Below are 19,045 nucleotides of genomic sequence, written 5' to 3' on the forward strand. Positions count from 1 at the left end.
ATTAGATATGGAACTACATCACAAGAACTGAGGATATGTCTCCCTCAACCCAATATTTATTTTTGTTATAAACAAGTGTCTTTATATTTGCACACACACCAGCTGGGTTTGCACATAACACTAAGTCATGGTTTATTTTAACCACAGTTTGTTCAACGAACCACAACAAATCTTACAGTGGAACAAACAAATCATGGCTTGTTCCTCCAAAGTTTGTGTTGTTTTCCAGGTTGCTCTATAGCTTGGTGAACACCCAAGCAGAGGTGTCCATGTAAACCATGCCAAAGCAAGACTGTTGGGGTTGGATATACCACCCAACCATAGTTAAATAAGCTATGCTTCATAAACCAACAACAAACCACGGCTTCACAATATGGGTTATTACTAGAAAACAAACCATGGTTAGTCTGCTGGGCTGGGTTCAGATGAAAAAACAAACCACACTTTGGTTAAACAAGCCAGGACACTGTGAAGCTACTTCAAGTTGATTCATTTAGGTATCATCAGGAAATGAACAGAGCTTATTATGTTCACAATCACATAATTCCTTTGATTTTTAAATAAGATTTACTCCATATTATATTATCTGATTTACCCTCCTATGGAGAAGTAATGGTAAAGAAAATGAAAGAAACCTACTAACCTGTCCAGCAAAAAGTCCACAGACCCCAATAATGCAAAGAATATTGAAAACGGCTGAACCAACAATGGTTCCAACTCCTACATCACCATGAGTGATAAACACACCTAGACAGAGAGAAAGAGAGAAATGAAGGAGGGGGTTAGTATGGTAATAGATATGCTAAAAATAACAACTAAATTACACGATCCTTGGGAAGGGCCGTAGTTGAGTGGCAGAGCATCTGCTTTGCATGCAGAAGGTCCCAGGTTCAATACCCACCATCTCCAGGTAGGGCTGGGAGAGATTTGTGCCTGAACCCCTGGAGAGCCTCTGCCGGTCAGTGTAAACAATGCTGAGCTTGATGGTCCAATAGACTGACTTGGTATAAGGCAAATTCTTACATTCCCAGAAGCTGTGCCAGAGGAGTAGTAGTATGACGAAACATCAACAGCAGCAGCTACTTAAAGAGAGGGAGGTCCCCAAAATAATATACATTATTACGTGGGAGGGGCCAAATGCTGCTTAGAGTGCTGGAACCCCGAGAACAGGGAAAGGGAGCATATAGCCCACCAGATTTTGTTGTACTACAACTCCCACCTTCTCCAACCATTGACCAACAACATCTGGAAGCATGGAGACGAGGAGCAGCATAAGGATTTGGTGAATAAATGAAGGGGGGAGAGGGAAGGGTACAGAATCGAAGCAGGGGAAGCAAGAGGAAGGATGCACACAGATTAGCATATGAGTCTAACGAGGAAAGCAGAAAGACAAGAAAGTATGTAGAAAAACTGAGAGAAGTCTGCATTTAATGCTAAAGTTCACTTTGGTGCATAATGAAATAGAGACTTGGATGTAAATTTAAGGAAGTTCACGAGGAAAAAGTTTCTCCTTCTCTCAACAGCCAACAGCACCTCCCCCTGTTAGCCAAAAACATCCCAAAAGGGGTGAAGGCCCTCTTGGACATTGTGTGTGGCTGAAGTATAGCTGACTGTACAAACATAAGTTACATCCATCGTTCCACCCATATTTGCCTCTGGATCTGCTCTCACCAGTTCCCCACCCCTGACACAGTGTATGATTACTGTGTGAAGTAGGCTCCCACTTGAATGTCATTAGGATAGTTATTTTGAATACCAGTGGTCCATGCACACATCTGTGTAGCAGCCACCTTAGTACCCCTTCCTTTGGAAAACTGGTGCATATGAACACTACAAAGGAGATATCTTACCTATGACAGATGCAAATAACTCTGGCGTTGAGCTTCCTGCAGCCATAAATGTGGCTCCTGCAACATCTTCGCTCAGATGTAGTTTCTGAAAGAAACATTTGGGACCCATTATTCCAGTATGTGATTGGCAGCAATGCTAAATCTTAAAATGCCATTCTTGGCTGACATGGCCTTCAGATGCTGGGGTGAAGCAGACCGCAAACAATTAGAACTAAGAATGGAAGGATCTGTCCATTTTTGTTCTCTCGGTTTCACATTTTTGCAGTAATAAACACATTTTTTATGATATGCAGTTTTGATTAATGTCTTGCTTCACATATTGTTTCAGAAAGTGTGACCTTGGTAGATTCAGCTTCAAATGAGACCTGAATCAAACCCACCCACCCCCATTCCTGGTTAGAATAAACAGTCCCGTGTTTGATGTGAAGGATGAAATAATATAGGTTCCATTTTGTCAGACAGGGATGTACCTTCTCCCCCTTAAGTCTACCAACTGTGAATGCACAGGTTTTGAAGAGCAAAAATCCTCTTTTACGTACCTCACATATTTTTTCTAAAGATGGAACAAAGAAATCATCACACACAATAGCCAAGGCATAGAACATATACAGAGCCTGTGGGGTGGAGAAAAAAACAAGAATATATTACAAAATTTGGTCACAAGTGAAACTCACTTAGTACTGAGTACTGATCCTAATTAAACAAATGAACCCCAAACTCAACTGACAACTGAATCACTTAGAAAGAATCCCCATTACAAGTCCCAAGTCTGCGTGGCAGCAGTGGTGATGGTAGGAGCTGGAGTCTAATAAACATTTGTTCCCCATTCCTGTTCTACTGTGTACTCCCTTCCTTCAGCCACTTTTCACCTAGGTCCCCTACCCTTAGCTTTCCTGCCTCCAGTGACTTCCACCTACTGAGTCCTCCATCTCCTTATTTCAGGGGTGGAGCACTGGATTTGGCCAGCAGGCTAGATTCTTAATTCCCACCCCCATGGGTCAACACTGACAGGTCAGTAGAGTGGTCAACATTCAAAAGGGCTTTCAATAACTGCTGATTGGTGGTTACAGTGAGCTGCTTTGAAGTCTGTTTGCAAGCGCAGTTTGGATTCAAACCACACCTGCAAATGGACAAAGTGAGGCTTCTTGGCCGGCACTGACAGTGAACCCATCAGCTGCACTAGGGAGCTCCTGATGGCCCCAACACTATGAACAAATAGTGTTAGAAACTGAGATACAAAAGCTAGGAGCTAAATGGCACCTTAAACCTAGGTTATGGGTGCAACAATGGAATGTCTAGGCACACTTTTTATAGAATGAATACAAAGCTGAAAATGAGTCATCTGCAGCTAAAATATTATATTCATTTATCACATGGTCTAGTTCTCATGTGAAGACTGCAAAATACAAAGCCATGCTTCCCCTGCCTGCCCCCCTAATATTCTTAAGAAGGTCTCTTCTCCAGTCTTCAGAGAGTAGCTGAAATGGGGAGGCAGAAAAAGGTCCTCCTTTCCTTCCACTCTGCAGTTTTAATCTGAAATCTTAGGCACAGTACTGCACCCAGAGCTCAGAAACTGCTTGCGCTAATGAAATTCATTGTCGCAAAATGTGCCCAGGACAGTGGGCGTTTCGAATGCTGCGAACAAACCATTGAAACTGGATCCGAAATGGATGGGTTTGCTGGTCAAGAAGATTGCAATCCTATGAATAACAGTGACCCTACCCTAGGCCCTCCAACTTGTGTGGCTGCTGCACCGAGTAACCAGAAGGGCAAAGCCTCCAAGGAAAACCTCTCCAGGTCTTAGTAATACATGCCAGATCAGCCACCACATCAACTATCAAATGGTAGGTCAGAGATCTCTTGTTATGGGCTGATTTGGCCCTTAGCAGTAACAGGACCAGGGATGAGGACTTTCGGTTATGGCAACCCAAAGTCTTTTGTGTGGAAGATGGCCAAGAAGGAGAAATGACCTTCAACTTTCTTATGCCCCTTCTTCTTACCTGGTCTGATCAACCCCTGGTCCCATACCTCCCTCTGCTAGTCACAGCAGCAATACGGGGTGCCAAAACACTCTCTCAGTTCTCCTCACCAAGACAGACCTCTAATCTCTTTTATTATTAAAATAGCAATTTAGCCAGAGGCTATTTGAATCATCCGATTCCTCAAAATACAAACATGAAATTCAGATTTATTCTTTAAAACAGTACAATTGAAAAGAACAATTTGCATTTAAAATGTGAAACCACTGAAGAGGTGACTTTAAAGCAGAAATGTAAATATAACCGAGCCTGATTATGGATACTGAATTGAATTAGTTCAGAAATTTGTAGAACTGCTGAAGAGAAAAGAGGAGGTTTTATCATAGGCAAGCAATTACTACTTCCTGAAATCCAAAATGGAAATGGGTTTGTAACTTGCTGCCATCTTATAGACCTGGACCCTAACTGTGCTTTCTGTGAACAGAAGGAGTCCTTCCTTTTTCAGTCCATTAAAGGCTGGTGGAAGGGAGAAGGAAGGTGATTTCTGCTCATACTGCTTCACCCCCCGCAGAATCCACCCCCCTCCCAGCAAACTGTTTTAGAAGGTCTTCTAACATTAGATTTTGGGGGGCCACAAGAAGCTGCAGAGGGGAGGAGAATCAACAAAAATCGCCCCCTTCTGACGGAAGGTGTGTCCAATGAACAGAAATTGCACCTGAACTGTATGTTAGATGCTAAACAATAAATAAAATAGGTAAGTCCCTTCCCTGAACTACACACAGTCAATTGAATACATGGGTGTTTTGCAGGCATGGAGACTCCAAAGCAAGACCTCCCCCCCCCCACCTGCAAGATCTTCATTATTCAGTGCTACAGAGAGAAGGTTCCACTTGCTCATTACTGTCTCTTCCATTGACAGGAATGGGGATCCAGAATGGGGAGCCACAGTGCTGTGTGTGTGTCAGTATACACACAAAGCTTGGGGCTGGTCTTCTTGTTTTAAGAAGCGCCATAGGTCTCTTTCCCCTTCTTAGTGCAAACCATCTCACAGCCTGGAAAATGCACCTACTGTGCATCTTCCTGTGAAGTCTGTGAGCAGGCTTGCATGTTCAAGAGCTCTGTGTTGCATTGCTGCATACAAACCACCTTAAAGTTGCCAATTCTGCGCAGGCTGATCTAGGAGAAAGTCTCACTGGACAAAATTTGGCTTATTTCTGACCAATGTGCATATGATCAGGCTGCATGTGTACTTGGTTGCTTGGAAGGATCCATTTACCAATCCTAGATGAAGAAAACAATCCTAGATGAAGAAAACTGGGTTATGCCCAATGGTCTTCTTTCTAGAAAGTTTGCAATGCACCAAAAAGAAACAGCCACATCTCCCTAAAGTTGCCACTTGGTGTTTTGTTTATTTTGTCTTGCTGCTCCCTGTAGTCTACCTCAATGAAATCTATATATAACAATATAGGATCTATATTTCACAATAATCAACAGCTGCAGGGGACACTGAAGGTTTTCTTTTAAAAACTAAGAAAACGTTGCACCACAATTGTAACAGGTTTTCCTGGAAATATACTTTATTCTTTTTTCTGAGGGCTAAACTACAATGAATGTTATGAATTGGGGGTCAGTGCACATGGCTGTTAATCAGAAGGTTGGTGGTTCAAGCCCACCCAGGGACAGCATTGCAGGGACAAGATGACCCGGGGGGGGGGTTCATTTCCAACTCTGCAATTCTATGATTCTATGAATGCTTGCAAAATACATTTAAAACTACATGAGGAGAAGTGAAAGGGTTATGTGCTCAGCCCTGCATCCTTGCTCCCAATCAGCTTTTACAATAATAATAATCTCCATCAGACCTCTGTTACATGCATTCGCATTCAACATGTAATTTGGTCCTGAAGCACAAGGAGGATGTAAAGGAGAACTCTCCATGTTTTGCATCAGGATAACCAAAGTTAAAAGGCAAATAAAACAGGACACAACTGCGCATTATGAGGCTGCTAGAAATAGCAGGCAAGTCTTAAGTTATTCCCTTCAGCTTTCCTAACATGCAGCAAAACTTGTGAGTGTCCTGGCATCATCACACTGAATTTCCCTGCCCTTACCAGCAGAAGCCAATGATACAGGGTGAAGAGATATCCTACAGCATTTCTGTCAACCACTAGCCCATATTAAGTGTCATGTGAGATTCTGCCCTGAGCTTTTTTAGGAGCTGAGGCTCTGTGGACACTCCTACTGCATCGTATCAGGTCAGACAGTTTGTCCATCTAAGCAAGTATTTTCTGTTTTGACTGGCTGTGTGGCTTTTCATAGTCTCCAGGAAGTCTGTCAACTGAAAGCAGAGCTCCATTAAAGAACTTACTCTCTCGAGCCCTTCAGGATGAGGTTGGCTATAAATGGAAGGCATATATAAATTAAGGCCATGGGTGGGAATCAGTGTGTCCCCTCCCCCCGCAATGTTTTTGGACTCCAACTTCCACCAGCCCCAGCTAGCACAGACAATGGTTAGGGATCATTGGGGTCATAGTCCAACAACGTCCAACCCGAGTTAAGAAATAAATCAGTGTCGCGCTTAAGCTAACCATCTGCACAATAACAGCAACCTATATGAGAAAAGTTAGGTATACTTACACCAAGAATATGTAGCAATACTGCTCCTTGCTGCCTTTCCTTATTTGTGAATAGATCATCAGGAAATTCATGAATCGCTGAAAGAAAGAAAGAAAAAGAGAACAGGAAAGATTAAATTAGGGAGTCAAAAACGAACAAACACAAGAGGGGAGGAGTAGCATTATATGCAAATGATGTGGCTCATCATCATCTTGGGAAAAAGTGACAAGTGGAGTGCTTCAGGGTTCTGTCCTGGGCCCTGTTGCTGTTCAATGTCTTTATAAATATTTAAGAAGGGTATGACAAGCTGAACGTGTGCAGAGGAAGGCGACCAAGATGATCAAGGGTCTGGAAACCAAGCCTTATGAGGAACTTGATGGGGTTGGATCTGTTTACCCTGGAAAAGAGGAGACTGAGAGGAGAGATGATAGCCACCTTCCAATATCTCTAGGGCTGTCACTTGGGAGATGGAGCAAGCTTGTTTTCTCCTGCTCTGGAGGGTCGGACACAAAGCAATGGCTTCAAGTTACAAGAAAGGAGATTCCAGTTAAACATCAGGAATAACTTTCTGATAAAAGAGCTGTTTGACAGTGGAACAGAGTCCCTCAGGAGGGGTAGTTTCTCCTTCACTGGAGGTTTTAAAGCAGAGGTTGGATGGCCATTTGCCATGGATGCTTCAGTTGAGGAGGCTTCAGTTGAGGAGGCTGTATTGCAGGGGTTGGAGCAGAAAACCCCCAGAGTCCTTTCCAACTCTACAGTTCTATGATTCTGTATGGCAACAGCACTGACGCCATAAAGAAAGCTTAACATTCAGGAAAGGCTAGGATTAGCTGAGTACACTGCAGACGGCAACACTTTCATTCCGTCTCTGGGGAACAAATATTAAACCTCAAATAAATAAATCTCAATCCAATTAATTTTCCTGAAATAGAGATTTTGGCCTCAATACACAACGGAATAATCTGCATGCAGAGAGCATATCTAAGCCAACGCACACATGAGAGGCAACAGGACTGCAGGGAATCCCTTACACCAAGCAGATTTAGGCACACACATAGTGCTTGATCTCCTTTCCATCAACACCATATCGGACAATACCCAATACACAATTTGTGCGATAGTAACTTCTGTAGGCTGATTTGCAAGGCTAAAGTGAAAGCTTGCTTTTATTATTATTATTATTGCAGCTTCTAAGTGACTGAAGGCCAGGGGTTCCTACCACATTCCCCAGGATTTTTGAGTGGCCGCAAAAGGATGTTTTGGATGTGCCCCCATTTTACTCTGAAAAATGCTTGTATTTGGTTCAACAGAGCTGAATCAGAAGCACGAGCAGCTCTTGGGAACACAGGAAGCTGCCAGGAAGCTGAGTCAGATGATTGGCTCATATAGCTCAGCAGTGTCTACACAGATTGACAGCATCTCTCCAGGGTTTCAGGCAGGAGGCTCTCCATGACCTACAGGGGATTGAACCTGGGACCTTTTGCATGCAAGGCAGAAGTGCTATCACTGAGCTACAGCCTTTTCCCCGTAGCTCTTTTTAGACTGTCTCCTATGGTCACCCTACAGCATGAATGTGGAACCTTTAAAAAAAATAATCCACACTGAGCATTCCAGCTCAGTTGGTAGAGCCCCATTGTTGGGCAGAATATTCATGCATTGCAGGGAGATGGACTATATGCCCCTTGTAGTCCCTTCCAGCTCCACAACTCTATGATTCTATGAAGGGGAATCAGCTGAGAGCCACATGCCAGTGTGGGGCAAAGGATGTGTCTCTCATCTTTGTACCATTGGCCACATCCCATTCATGCAAAATTTAGGTGCTTGGACACCCACAGTCCTCCATTCAGGCAAACAAGAGGCATGACCAGCATTCAAGGATGCATTCCAGCCAGGCCAAAGTCCTTGAGAAGTGCTAGGAGTAGAGCTGGTGAGGGTGTGTCTTGGGGCGCAGACAGAGAGGCCTGAGGGGCTGCATTTTGGGCCCAGGAGGATCCCCATCCTTGCTCTACAGCAGTAGAGTCCCTACTGCTGTTGTTGGACTGCAACTCCCATCATCCCTGACCACTGGTCCTGCTAGCTTGGGATGATGGGAGCTGTAGTCCCACAACAGGTGGGGACCCAAGTTTGAGATGGGAGCTCTCATGATGAACAATCCAAATAACATGGGTTTCCTGCCGCTCTCCGTCTCTCAAGGACATGTCTCTAAGTGTGAGCTACCTTCTCTTTCCCCTATCCCATCATGTTCATTTGGGTCTACGCTGTCCCTACAGTCAAAAGCATGTGGTCAGTTCTTCGAGAATTTGCTGTGCAGAGCGCTTTGATCCACTTTAATTGCCCCAACCTAAATTTCTGGAATGCGACTGAATCCCTCCCACAAAACAGAGGCAATCTGGAGGCAACAGAGCAGGCACAGGAGTCAGCTAACCAAAGTCTTCCCCGCTATGGTGAGATAAATTTTATTTCTATTTAAATTAAGGTAATTATTGATAAATATGCATCTAGACACATAAACCAGCACATGAAAATTTTATGCAAATATTTGTATTCTTTTGCAGTGGATAGTTTCCTTTTTCACATTACAAATTGGCCCCTTAAATTTTAACCATGATTTTCAAACCCAATTCATATTGTGGTTAAAATCTTGGTCTGTTTGCGATAATGATGTGAACGTGCAAATATTTTTTTTGGGGGGGGGAGGGAGAGGCCCATTGCATTTTAAATTTATGGTGCACCTGTAACAGCAGAAGGGCAACAAACCTGCTTTTCAGAGTGTGTTGCCAAGTACTGCAAATCAGATTTGTTTTGTTTTTTTTAAGTCCCAAGCCTGGCTCCTTTAAAAACAGCAGGAACTTCTGAAAACCCAGCCAAAAGGAACTAAATAAAGTTGTGTTAATGCTGCAAACTGCATTAAAGGACTGAATTATTCATAATATGTTCAGGAGCATAGCCGATAAATCACTTCAAAATTCAATAGGCAATCAATTGGGAGTAGCACATAAAATGTTGCTTTGATACAGATAGAAACCTTCCCAGTTGCACTTTTCATGCCCATGGGCACCAAATGGCGCAACATCATCACAGAATAAAAGAATAATAATGTGCCAATCTTTTCTGAAGTCCCAAAGACAAAGCTGTATTTTTACAAACCTCTCTGCGAATATTCAAGACAAATGCAAATAATCCAGCGGCCAATAAAGCAAGAAGGAGAGGGGGAAGGAGTGCAAGAATTGGGCATATAACAGAAACAGAGTGCTTATTGCTGCTTTTGTGTTCTGCAATATATTTCATCATTGCTATCAAACCAGAGTTGCCTAGCAATTCTTATATGAAGAGTCACCTTAATTTACAACAACTTTTCTATCTGGATTTTCACTGTTTGAAATATGGCAACCCTAATGTTGTGAGTCTAGCAGAGTGCATATTTCAGCTTACCTGGGAATCTCAACATTCGTTTTAAAAAATCTCACAAGTTCCTAGCCTCCATCACTGCTGAAATCTGAGAAGCTGGGGCGGGGAGAGGCTGAATAAGATCTGAAGTGGTTGGGGAGTCAGTACTGTATTCCAAAGCATAGTTACCCCCTCCCCCACCCCCGCCACCAAGAATGGCCGACACAGAATTAATTAAGCAAAGCAGTAAAAGTGAAGTATAATAAATTAAGCTCAGTGTATGATTCATATCAGTTGCAGAATCCATATTTTTAGCCCAGAATATGCACATGCATGTTCTTTCTCCAGAACCACATGGACCATTGAAGACATGCTTATTACAGAAAAGAATATATTAGGCTCTGCTGCAATTCCATAGAAATGATGTGCTAACTGCTTCTTTTTATATTTGAAATTCTGATCAGACAACGCTATGCAGAATTCTTGCTAGCAACTAGCTGACAATACAAAGAGTGGCCCAGAAAATAATTTGAGAATGTTACCTACAAGTGGGGGCTGTGGGACAAAGGAAGCACATGCAAAACATATATATCATATGAAACCGCATTTTGCATCCCAAAGTAGTGCAGCCTTAGGGTGAGCTGACCATCATTGGTCACAACCTGACTGTTGCTGGATTTTTGCCATTTCTCAATAGGGCCATATGTCTCTATCTGCTTAAAGGTGCAACGAAAGCTCCAGCCAATAATTGCAATTGAGTGTGCCCTGCATTATGGTGGGTCTTAACCAAGTTTCAAGGTCCAGGCAGACATCTGCGGAGAGAGGCAGTTCTCTTTTAGAGCACCCTCACCCCAAGCTGGTCCCAAGCTGTGAAGGATCTTAAAGTTCAAAACCATGAGTAGGGCCCAGCAATGGAGAACCAGTGAAGATGGCAACGCACTGATCCAATGTGCTTATATTGCTCAGTTCGAGATATTTAGTTCCTAAGCAACTTAAATTTCCAGAACATTTTCAAAGACAGCCCCAAATACTGTGCTATGTTAAAAGAGGAGGGCAGTGAAGAATTCAGGAGACAAGAAAGGTGATTTATGATGTCACCTCTGAAATGACACTCACCAACTCCTAATGAAAGGGTGGAGAAAGTCACAAACAGGCAACACTTAATTCTCAGACTAGTTCCCTCACTTCTCTCCTTCTGTGCTTGGAAGAGCCATATACAAGGGGTGTGGGAGGGCAAGTGTGTTTGTTTTGAGCAGCAGAGATGAGGGGAAATAGGGAAAGGGAGATTGGCAGCATTTCTGGCACCATGTTCATCAGGAGATGGTGCATATTGACACTGGGATGAAAGTGACATTATTAATCTTCTGGGACGTTGAAGCAGATAATCCACAAAACGGCTGCTGGCGTGCGGTAATCTTCAGTGGTTGTTGTCAATTTTTCGAGAGGCCAGAATCGCTCCACATTATGTAAACCGGATGTTACTAAATCAAGCAGCTCGCTCAAATCACTTGCATCAGGCAGTGCATTATCCTCCTATACAGCTGCCCCCTGCGCTGCTGCTCCTCGGGATTTATCATTCTCTCCCAGACCTCAGTACAAAAGGCAGCATACGTCCCCATTTATGATTAACCAACTAAATTCCCACTGTGTTGCTTGGCAAAGCTGGTACCAAACGACAGGACAATGTTTATGCACCTAAAATGTAAGGGAGAAGAAAAATGAACATGTGTCCATTATAGCCAGTTTAATTAAATTACTCCCAGCTCCTCCCAGTCTTTCATTAGAAACCTTCAAAAACCCAAACCTATGCAGCTGCGTTGTGATGGTATTAATTGACTGGAAGTTACACCATGACACTGGTGGTGCATCTGGAAGTCTGCAATATTTCTCTGTGTACTTTGTGGACCGTTAATGATTTTGGATTCAGGGACACTTGATTCGGAACTAAACCATCCCCTTTTCCAATCTTGGCACTGCTTCCTTTCATCCAAACTCATTGTGGCCTCTGGGCCTTGGTGAGGAAGTATGGTAGGGTCTCTCCATCAAGCCAGAAGCTGCATTCAAGATGGCAGGCGGGGGTCAAGAGATGTCAGCCCAGTGTGGCAGGTGTAAAAAGGGCAAGATCCATTCTAGGGATCATTGGGAAAGGAACTGAAAATAAAACTGCCATAATAAGAATCATAACGCCAATATACAAATCTATGGCGCAACTGCATTTGGAATACTGTGTACATTTCTGGTTGTCTCACCTCAAAGAGAACATTGTAGAGTTAAAATGGATAGGAAAATTGGTTTTCAAATAGAGAAATCCAAATTGGAAACGGAATTACTAGATACAAAAAAAAAACAAAAAACCCTATCTAAGATGTATAATTTATTGCTGGAATGGCATACGAAAGATGAACAAGTGAAATTTATAATGATTGAATGGGCCAGGGATGTGGGGCACAATATCTTGATGGAGGATTGGGAGAAATTGTGGAAAAAAGGAATCCAGTTTACAGCTTGTAATGTATTAAGAGAAAATCTGATGAAAATGATGTACAGGTGGTATTTAACACCAGTGAAGTTAGCAAAAATGTATCAGACATAATAATAAATGCTGGAAATGTAAAGAAAAAGAAGGAACCTTTTATCACATGTGGTGGACGTGCCTCAGGGAGTCCCCCCCCCCTCCTGCTGTGGCCAGCTCTGCTCCTCTTCTGGTCTCCCAGAACATGGAATGAAGAGGGCAGAGCAGAGAGAGATGAGACAATGGAGCCTTAGGATGCTGGGGAAGGAATTGAGGGAAGTGCCTGAGGGAGTGGTGGGAAAGCAGGGACCCACTGGGAAGAGTTACTGTGATCACCAGGCCAGCACTGTTTCGGTTTCTTTGAATCTAGAGTTAACTTCACTGACACCAGGTCAGTGAAGTTTCTTGCTGACTTACTCCTGACTCCGGGTCCTGAGAGGTGAGTAAAGGGTGACACAATAAAAATTTATAAAATTATGCAAGGCATGGAGAAAGTGGATAGAGAAAAGTTTTATTTCTCTCTCTTTCATAACACTAGAACTTTTGGATATCTAATGAAGCTGAATTTTGAAGGACGTACTTCTTCATGCAGCACATAGTCAAACTATGGGTCTTGCTTCCACATAAGGCAGTGATAACCAGCACCTTTAAAAGAGGATTAGACAAATTCATGAAGGATAAGACAACCAATGGTTGCTAGCTGTGATGACTACGCTTTGCTTCCATGGTCAAAGGTAGTAATGCTTCTGAATACGAGTTGCTGGAAACCACAGGAGGGGAAAGTGCTCTTGCCTTCAGGCCCTGCTTGCACGTTTCACACAGGCATGTGGTTGGCAATCAGGAGAACAGAATGCAGGACTAAGATGGGCCATTGGCCTCATCCAGCAGGCTCTTCTTATGTTCTTACATCCCCACTACCTGACCTCGAATAAGTAAGCCAGGGATGTATGTTATTTTATTTGTCTATCTCATTTGCATGCCACCTTTGCTCCAGGGAGCTCACAATAGCATCCCTGGGGTGATCCCATTTTATGTGCACTACAGGTAGGTTAGTCTAAATGCTAATTACTTGCTCAACAGATTCCAGGAAGCTGCACAGCAAAGCCAAGTAAGGATTTCTAGTCCAGCACTATATGCATGATAACACATCGACATGGTAGCAGTGCAATCCTACGCAATGATAATGATGATGATATTATTAATAATAATGCATGTTTATTGAGAAGTCCCTGTAATTTCAAAAGGGCTTACTCTCCATAAGAGAGTATACACTCGGCAAGCTAAAATTCTATTAAAATAATAATTGTATGTAAGATTGCAGCTTAGGAACTGCATCACTAAGCAGCAACCTTAAAACTTATCAGAGGGTGAGCGCCATTCATCAATAAGACAAGGTGAAGCCATTTGCCTCAGGTAGTAGATCCGACCCTTGCCCTACCTTCTCCCCACCCCAGCCACTGAGCTGCTGCCAACCTCCCCACCCCACCCCCCAGGCTTCACTCGCACCACTGCACCCTTGTCACTGCATTACGGCAGCAGTGTGGCACAGCCAAAGGCACCTGTGTAGTTGCACTGGCAGGTTCTGTGGGGTGTGGCATCAGGGCATTTTGCCTACAGCAGCAAAACATCTCAGGCTGGTTCCACTGGACACAGTGGAAATAACTTCCAAGTAAGCATATCCAAGATATGTCCTGTGAATTGCCATTTTAGGTTTTTCTTTCAACTCATTTTCTATTCTTTTAACCCCAATAATCTGCTGCAAGCACCAGAAATAATGAAAGTAGACCACTTCTTCCAAACACAGTCTTTCTTTTGTTAAAACCAGAGGTGTGGTGGCCCAGTCGTCAAAGGGGATCAAAGACTCAGCAAGGTCCCTGTCTCTAGCACCCTAGAACCACCCAGTCAGCATGAAAGTGGATCTTTCCAGTCACTGAGAAGGAGCCGTCTCCCCCTTTGTGCTGATTCAAGCCAATCAGAGTGAAAGGTGAGTCAGCCACTGAGGACTGGCTCCTGTTAGGATTTTTATCTATCCGAGCTGCTCCAGCAAGTGGTACTGTTGTGCTATGTTTTGTGTACATCATGTGAGTGTCTGAGTGAGCATGAAGTCTGAGGACTGTTGGAAGTTAGTTTCACTTCTGAAAGTGTTGCTGTTCTGTACTGATGCTGAAAGAGCACAGATGTGCTGATGGAGTCTTTGTATATAGACTGCAAATAAAGTAGTTTTAGAGCTACTGATTGAGTTTTTCTTCTGCAATGATACGCCAGAAGACGAGTGTGCTCCTCTCAGAAGAGAGGGGTCACTTATCACCGGTCTCTCTGGGCTGAGGGAGATTTACAGCCAGGGAGGACCACTGGAGAGACGCCCCGAAGACTTGGAAAGTTGGGGGCCTTCCCAGGCGTGTTTCCAACAGCTCCTTGAGCCACTCTTGAGAAGGCACATGGGAAAAACATCATGCAGTTGTTGTTCTGGATGCTCCAAAGCTAAGCATTTGGGAACACTGAAAACAAAGGGTGTTCCAAGTTCTGTTATGTAAGATGGAACTTCAAGGAAAATGTCATTTGCTCTGAAAGAAGAGACTGGAGCTCTCCAAATCATTTGCCTATGCACACGCACAAAATATAGTAGCACATGCATCCTTAATTGCTCTTATTGTATAATTATAAGATTACTGTATAATCTTAGTGGGTTATAAAGTCTTATAAGGAAGCATAGCAGTGAGAGGGGTGTGGCTGTGATTTGTATGAATGGATCTTGCGTATCAGGGACTGGCTAGACGAGGGGGAATGGTGGGAGGCTACAGCCAGGGAACCCACCCCCCAGGGAAACATCAGAGTGGGAAGGCTCCAAGTCAGGAGAATGGTGGTGGGATTCAGAAGCCAAGTCAGAGGAAGAAAGGGGGCAGACAGGCTGGAGGCTGAGCAAGCACTAGGTTTAATTGAGAGTGAGACAGCTGAGGAGGAGGAAGAAGCTGAGGCAGCAACAGATCCCCAGCAATCTGCCACTTCCACAGTTTCCCCCTCCCCTCCTCCTCTGTCCTGAAGAAAGAGGAGAACATTGCATGTAGCAGAAGAAAAGGCACAGACAGCCCCTCCATGAAGGAGTTTGCTACTACAGTGGTACCTCGGGTTAAGAACTTAATTCGTTCTGGAGGTCCGTTCTTAACCTGAAACTGTTCTTAACCTGAGACACCACTTTAGCTAATGGGGCCTCCTGCTGCTGCCGCACTGGCCCCACACGATTTCTGTTCTCATCCTGAAGAAAAGTTCTTAACCCGAGGTACTATTTCTGGGTTAGCGGAGTCTGTAACCTGAAGCGTATGTAACCCGAGGTACCACTGTATTGGGAAGGCAGCTCACTGGGGAGAAGATTTAGGAGGAAGTTGGAGGCTCAGATCCACAGTTCTGGCAACTGCTTCATTGGGCTAGTTCTGCCCACCAAGTTCTCTGCTGTGTTTGTGTCTCTGAATAAAGAATCAACCTTACTGCTCACTTTTGAATTTCTGTGCTGAACCAGCCCTGACACTGCACTTCTAAATTTGCTACTGTACTACTGGTTAAAACACCATGAAAATTTCTGTATCAATCTCTGTATTTACAGATAGATCTTTTTTAAACAAGCTCTGGACAACTCAGCAGATGATCATGTGATATGTTTGTTTTTTTAAAAAACACTCTCAACAACTGGGTTATCAACACAGAAGTGTTAAATGGAAGCGCATTGCTTAAATGACCACTTGGTGTGTCTCCTCTAGTTTTCAAATGTAGAGTGGCTCTGCAGGAGCAAGGGGTGTGTGGATTTGTGACTGACACCTGATGGTTATACTAGATAATGATTGCAGCAGACATTCGTGTATAGCAGGAGAGCATTGCTCCCACATGCCCTGTCTATACTGCTGAAGGCAGCCTGCCAATGGACTAAGTTCCAAAATCTCATAAGCCTGACAGAACATCTCACCAGCCACGTGGAACTGCTGTTTTATAACCCATCCAGGCATGTGATTTCTTCACCTTATCGCCAGATGATTCACCCACAGAGACAAGAAATCCTCAGCAGGATGCTGATTGTACAAGGCATTCTTTGACTTCCCTGACACAGTTACTGCAAGTGGGATTAGTCCTTCTACAGGAGCCTCCCTGATCTTAAATAGCTATACATAACGGGCTGGGCTATGGGTTATTTTAGGCAGGAATTTGGGTTGATAAGGAGCAAGTTGTTGGAGAATTCTTGCTGATTCTGCAGTTTAATCGAAGCATCCTAGAGGGGGATTTGTTTGCTTGTTTTTGTAGAGCATCCTGTTTCCTGGGGTTAATTTCTGTTCAGGTTGGAAAAGATGACAGGGCTCTTGCACCTTTAATAGTTGTGTAGAATATGAAATTTCACCAGGTGCAGTTTATTATTAAAGGTGCAGGAGCCCTGTACTCACCTGCTTATTTTATTTCTGTTTTACATGAAATGAATAGGGTCCATTTTAAGACTCACTATCCACACACACACACACACACACACACACAGGAACAGCAGATGTTTCTGGGAAGCAGACAACCAGGACATTGAATTATCCATCGCTTGTTCTTTCATCCCAGCATCTGATCACCCGGGATATGCTGCCCATGAACATGGAGGCTCCATGTCTCAATCATCACCAATAACCTGTTAATAAGCCTTTTAAGCTTGGATAGCTCAGCTGGCTAAAACATGGTGCTGATAATACCAAGGTTGCAGGTTTGATCCCCAGATGGGGCAGCTGCACATTCCTGCATTGTAGGGGGTTGGACTAGATGATCCTCAGGATCCCTTCCAACTCTATGATTCTAAGTGATCTGGTTTTTTTATTTTAAAAAAAAAACCATTGCACAATCAAAATATAGCAAGCAGAGATGAAGGAGATCTCTACTAAATGGGTGGGTCATTAGGTCTTTCTAGATTGTTGGCACTGCACAAAACATTTCCTCCCCTACCCTATTCCAACATTCCGTAACATACATTTTTGAAAAAGCTGTCACATATTAAAGGACCATAACTGCAATATATCAGTTTGTGGCTTGAGAAATGTCTGCTTGTTTATATTAGTACTGTACAGTATATGAAACCAAAGTAACAAATTTTCAAGGAAGCAGGGTTGTTGTTGATTTGTCCTCCTGCTACTAGGCTCTGTTCAGTTAATTTACTCATAATTGCAAAGTCCCATAGCTGACAGAGAGAGTAGGGACCTTAGATAACCTCCATAACTAGGCAAGACATAGCTTAGTGGCAGCAAGTAGGCATTTAATTACTACTTCATAAGTAGGAAAGGTATCTCCTGCCAACCACTATTAAGGAGAATAAAAAGCACCTGTTTCATTTATTTAAAACATGTCTATACTATTTGGATTTAAGGGCAGCATACAACCAATTTATATCACGATATAAATAATAGAGCAGACAAAATCCTTGAAAATGAAAGTAGGATTTACAACATATTAGAATGCCTGGGTAAATGCAAATGTTTTTGCCTGGGGCCAAAATGTTTCGCAGGTATCATGTGAGACTGTTAAGGGAGGGCATTCCATAACTGAGGTGCCACTAACTACTAAGAAAGCTCTCTCCCTTGTTCCTGAATACAGCACCTCTATTAATGGAAGCACTCAGGAGATCTCAGTAGAAGTTATGGGCCCATTGCAATGGGAAGAAATGCTCCTTCTTGAATCTACATCCCAAACTATCTATGGCTTTAAAGGTAATGATGGACACTTTGCATTGGTGCAGAGCTATAATAATAATAATAATAATAATATTTATACCCTGCCCATCAGGCTAGGTTTCCCCAGCCACTATGGGCGGCTTACAGTGCATACAAAAACATAGCAAAATGTCAAACATTAAAAAACCTCCTGATACACCAATTATAAAATTGGTGTACCAGGTATAATAAACCTGGCAGTTCCAGTCATAACTATGACCCCTGCATTCTTCCCCAACTGAAGCTTCCAGTTTGTCTCCAAGGGCAGTGCCATGAATGACCCACTGCAGCAATCCAACTGGAGGACCAAAGCAAGCAACACTGTGGCCAGGCTATCTCTTTCCAAAGATCAATTGATTCTATGAATTCATTACAGTCAATAAACCAAAAATAAAAAAGCATACAGTACACAATCTCATCACAAAAGAGATTGAAAAGTTTAACATAACAACTATCACATAGAACTATAACAAAATCATCATCATTGAATATGATGCCCCTATTTTCATTGGAGAAATGTTGGAGGGTATGTAGACTTACTGAAATCCATAAATATTATTAAGTCATGGCCAATAATTTAAATCGGTGGTCTACTCTGAGTAAAAACTGAGTTGGAGGCCACCCTCTGCCAAAGGGTGATTTCATGCATCTGACAAAATGAGCTCTGCCAGAATAAAGGCACCACACAATACTCTGTTGTTTTTTCTGCAACTGACTAACATGGTTACCCCTCTGGAATAACCTAATCAGACTGTCGTTTCCAAAACAACCGCCCCTTTCTTTTTCAGTTCTTAGCAGTGGGCAGAAAACACCTGAGCTCTGCTTCTATTAACCAATGAGTTTGTAAGAGAGATGCAAGTTGAGTTACAGGCCCATTAATTCAAAGCAACACACAACTTCATGAGCGACACTGAAAGAGGCTGCAAAGGGCAAGTTCTTCGGGAGCCGTTCTGCACACAGGTTTAATGAGCTGCCCTGCTA

The 19,045-nt window shown here is 43.2% G+C and overlaps 1 protein-coding gene across 2 annotated transcripts in view; it reads right to left on the reverse strand.

The window, feature by feature from the left end:
* SLC24A4 (solute carrier family 24 member 4) overlaps positions 1-19,045 on the reverse strand; it is a 104,468-nt gene that overhangs the window by 27,048 nt on the left and 58,375 nt on the right. For both annotated transcript variants that reach the window (XM_081861551.1, XM_081861552.1), the window contains exons 3-6: positions 6,467-6,543; positions 2,390-2,464; positions 1,851-1,935; positions 644-747 (exon numbers count right to left, since the gene is read on the reverse strand). In XM_081861551.1, coding sequence (XP_081717677.1) covers positions 644-747; positions 1,851-1,935; positions 2,390-2,464; positions 6,467-6,543 — 341 coding nt within the window. The remainder of the gene's footprint in view (positions 1-643; positions 748-1,850; positions 1,936-2,389; positions 2,465-6,466; positions 6,544-19,045) is intronic.

This window comes from Podarcis erhardii (genome assembly GCF_964252035.2).
Source record: "Podarcis erhardii genome assembly, chromosome: 1".
Lineage (NCBI taxonomy): Eukaryota > Metazoa > Chordata > Lepidosauria > Squamata > Lacertidae > Podarcis > Podarcis erhardii.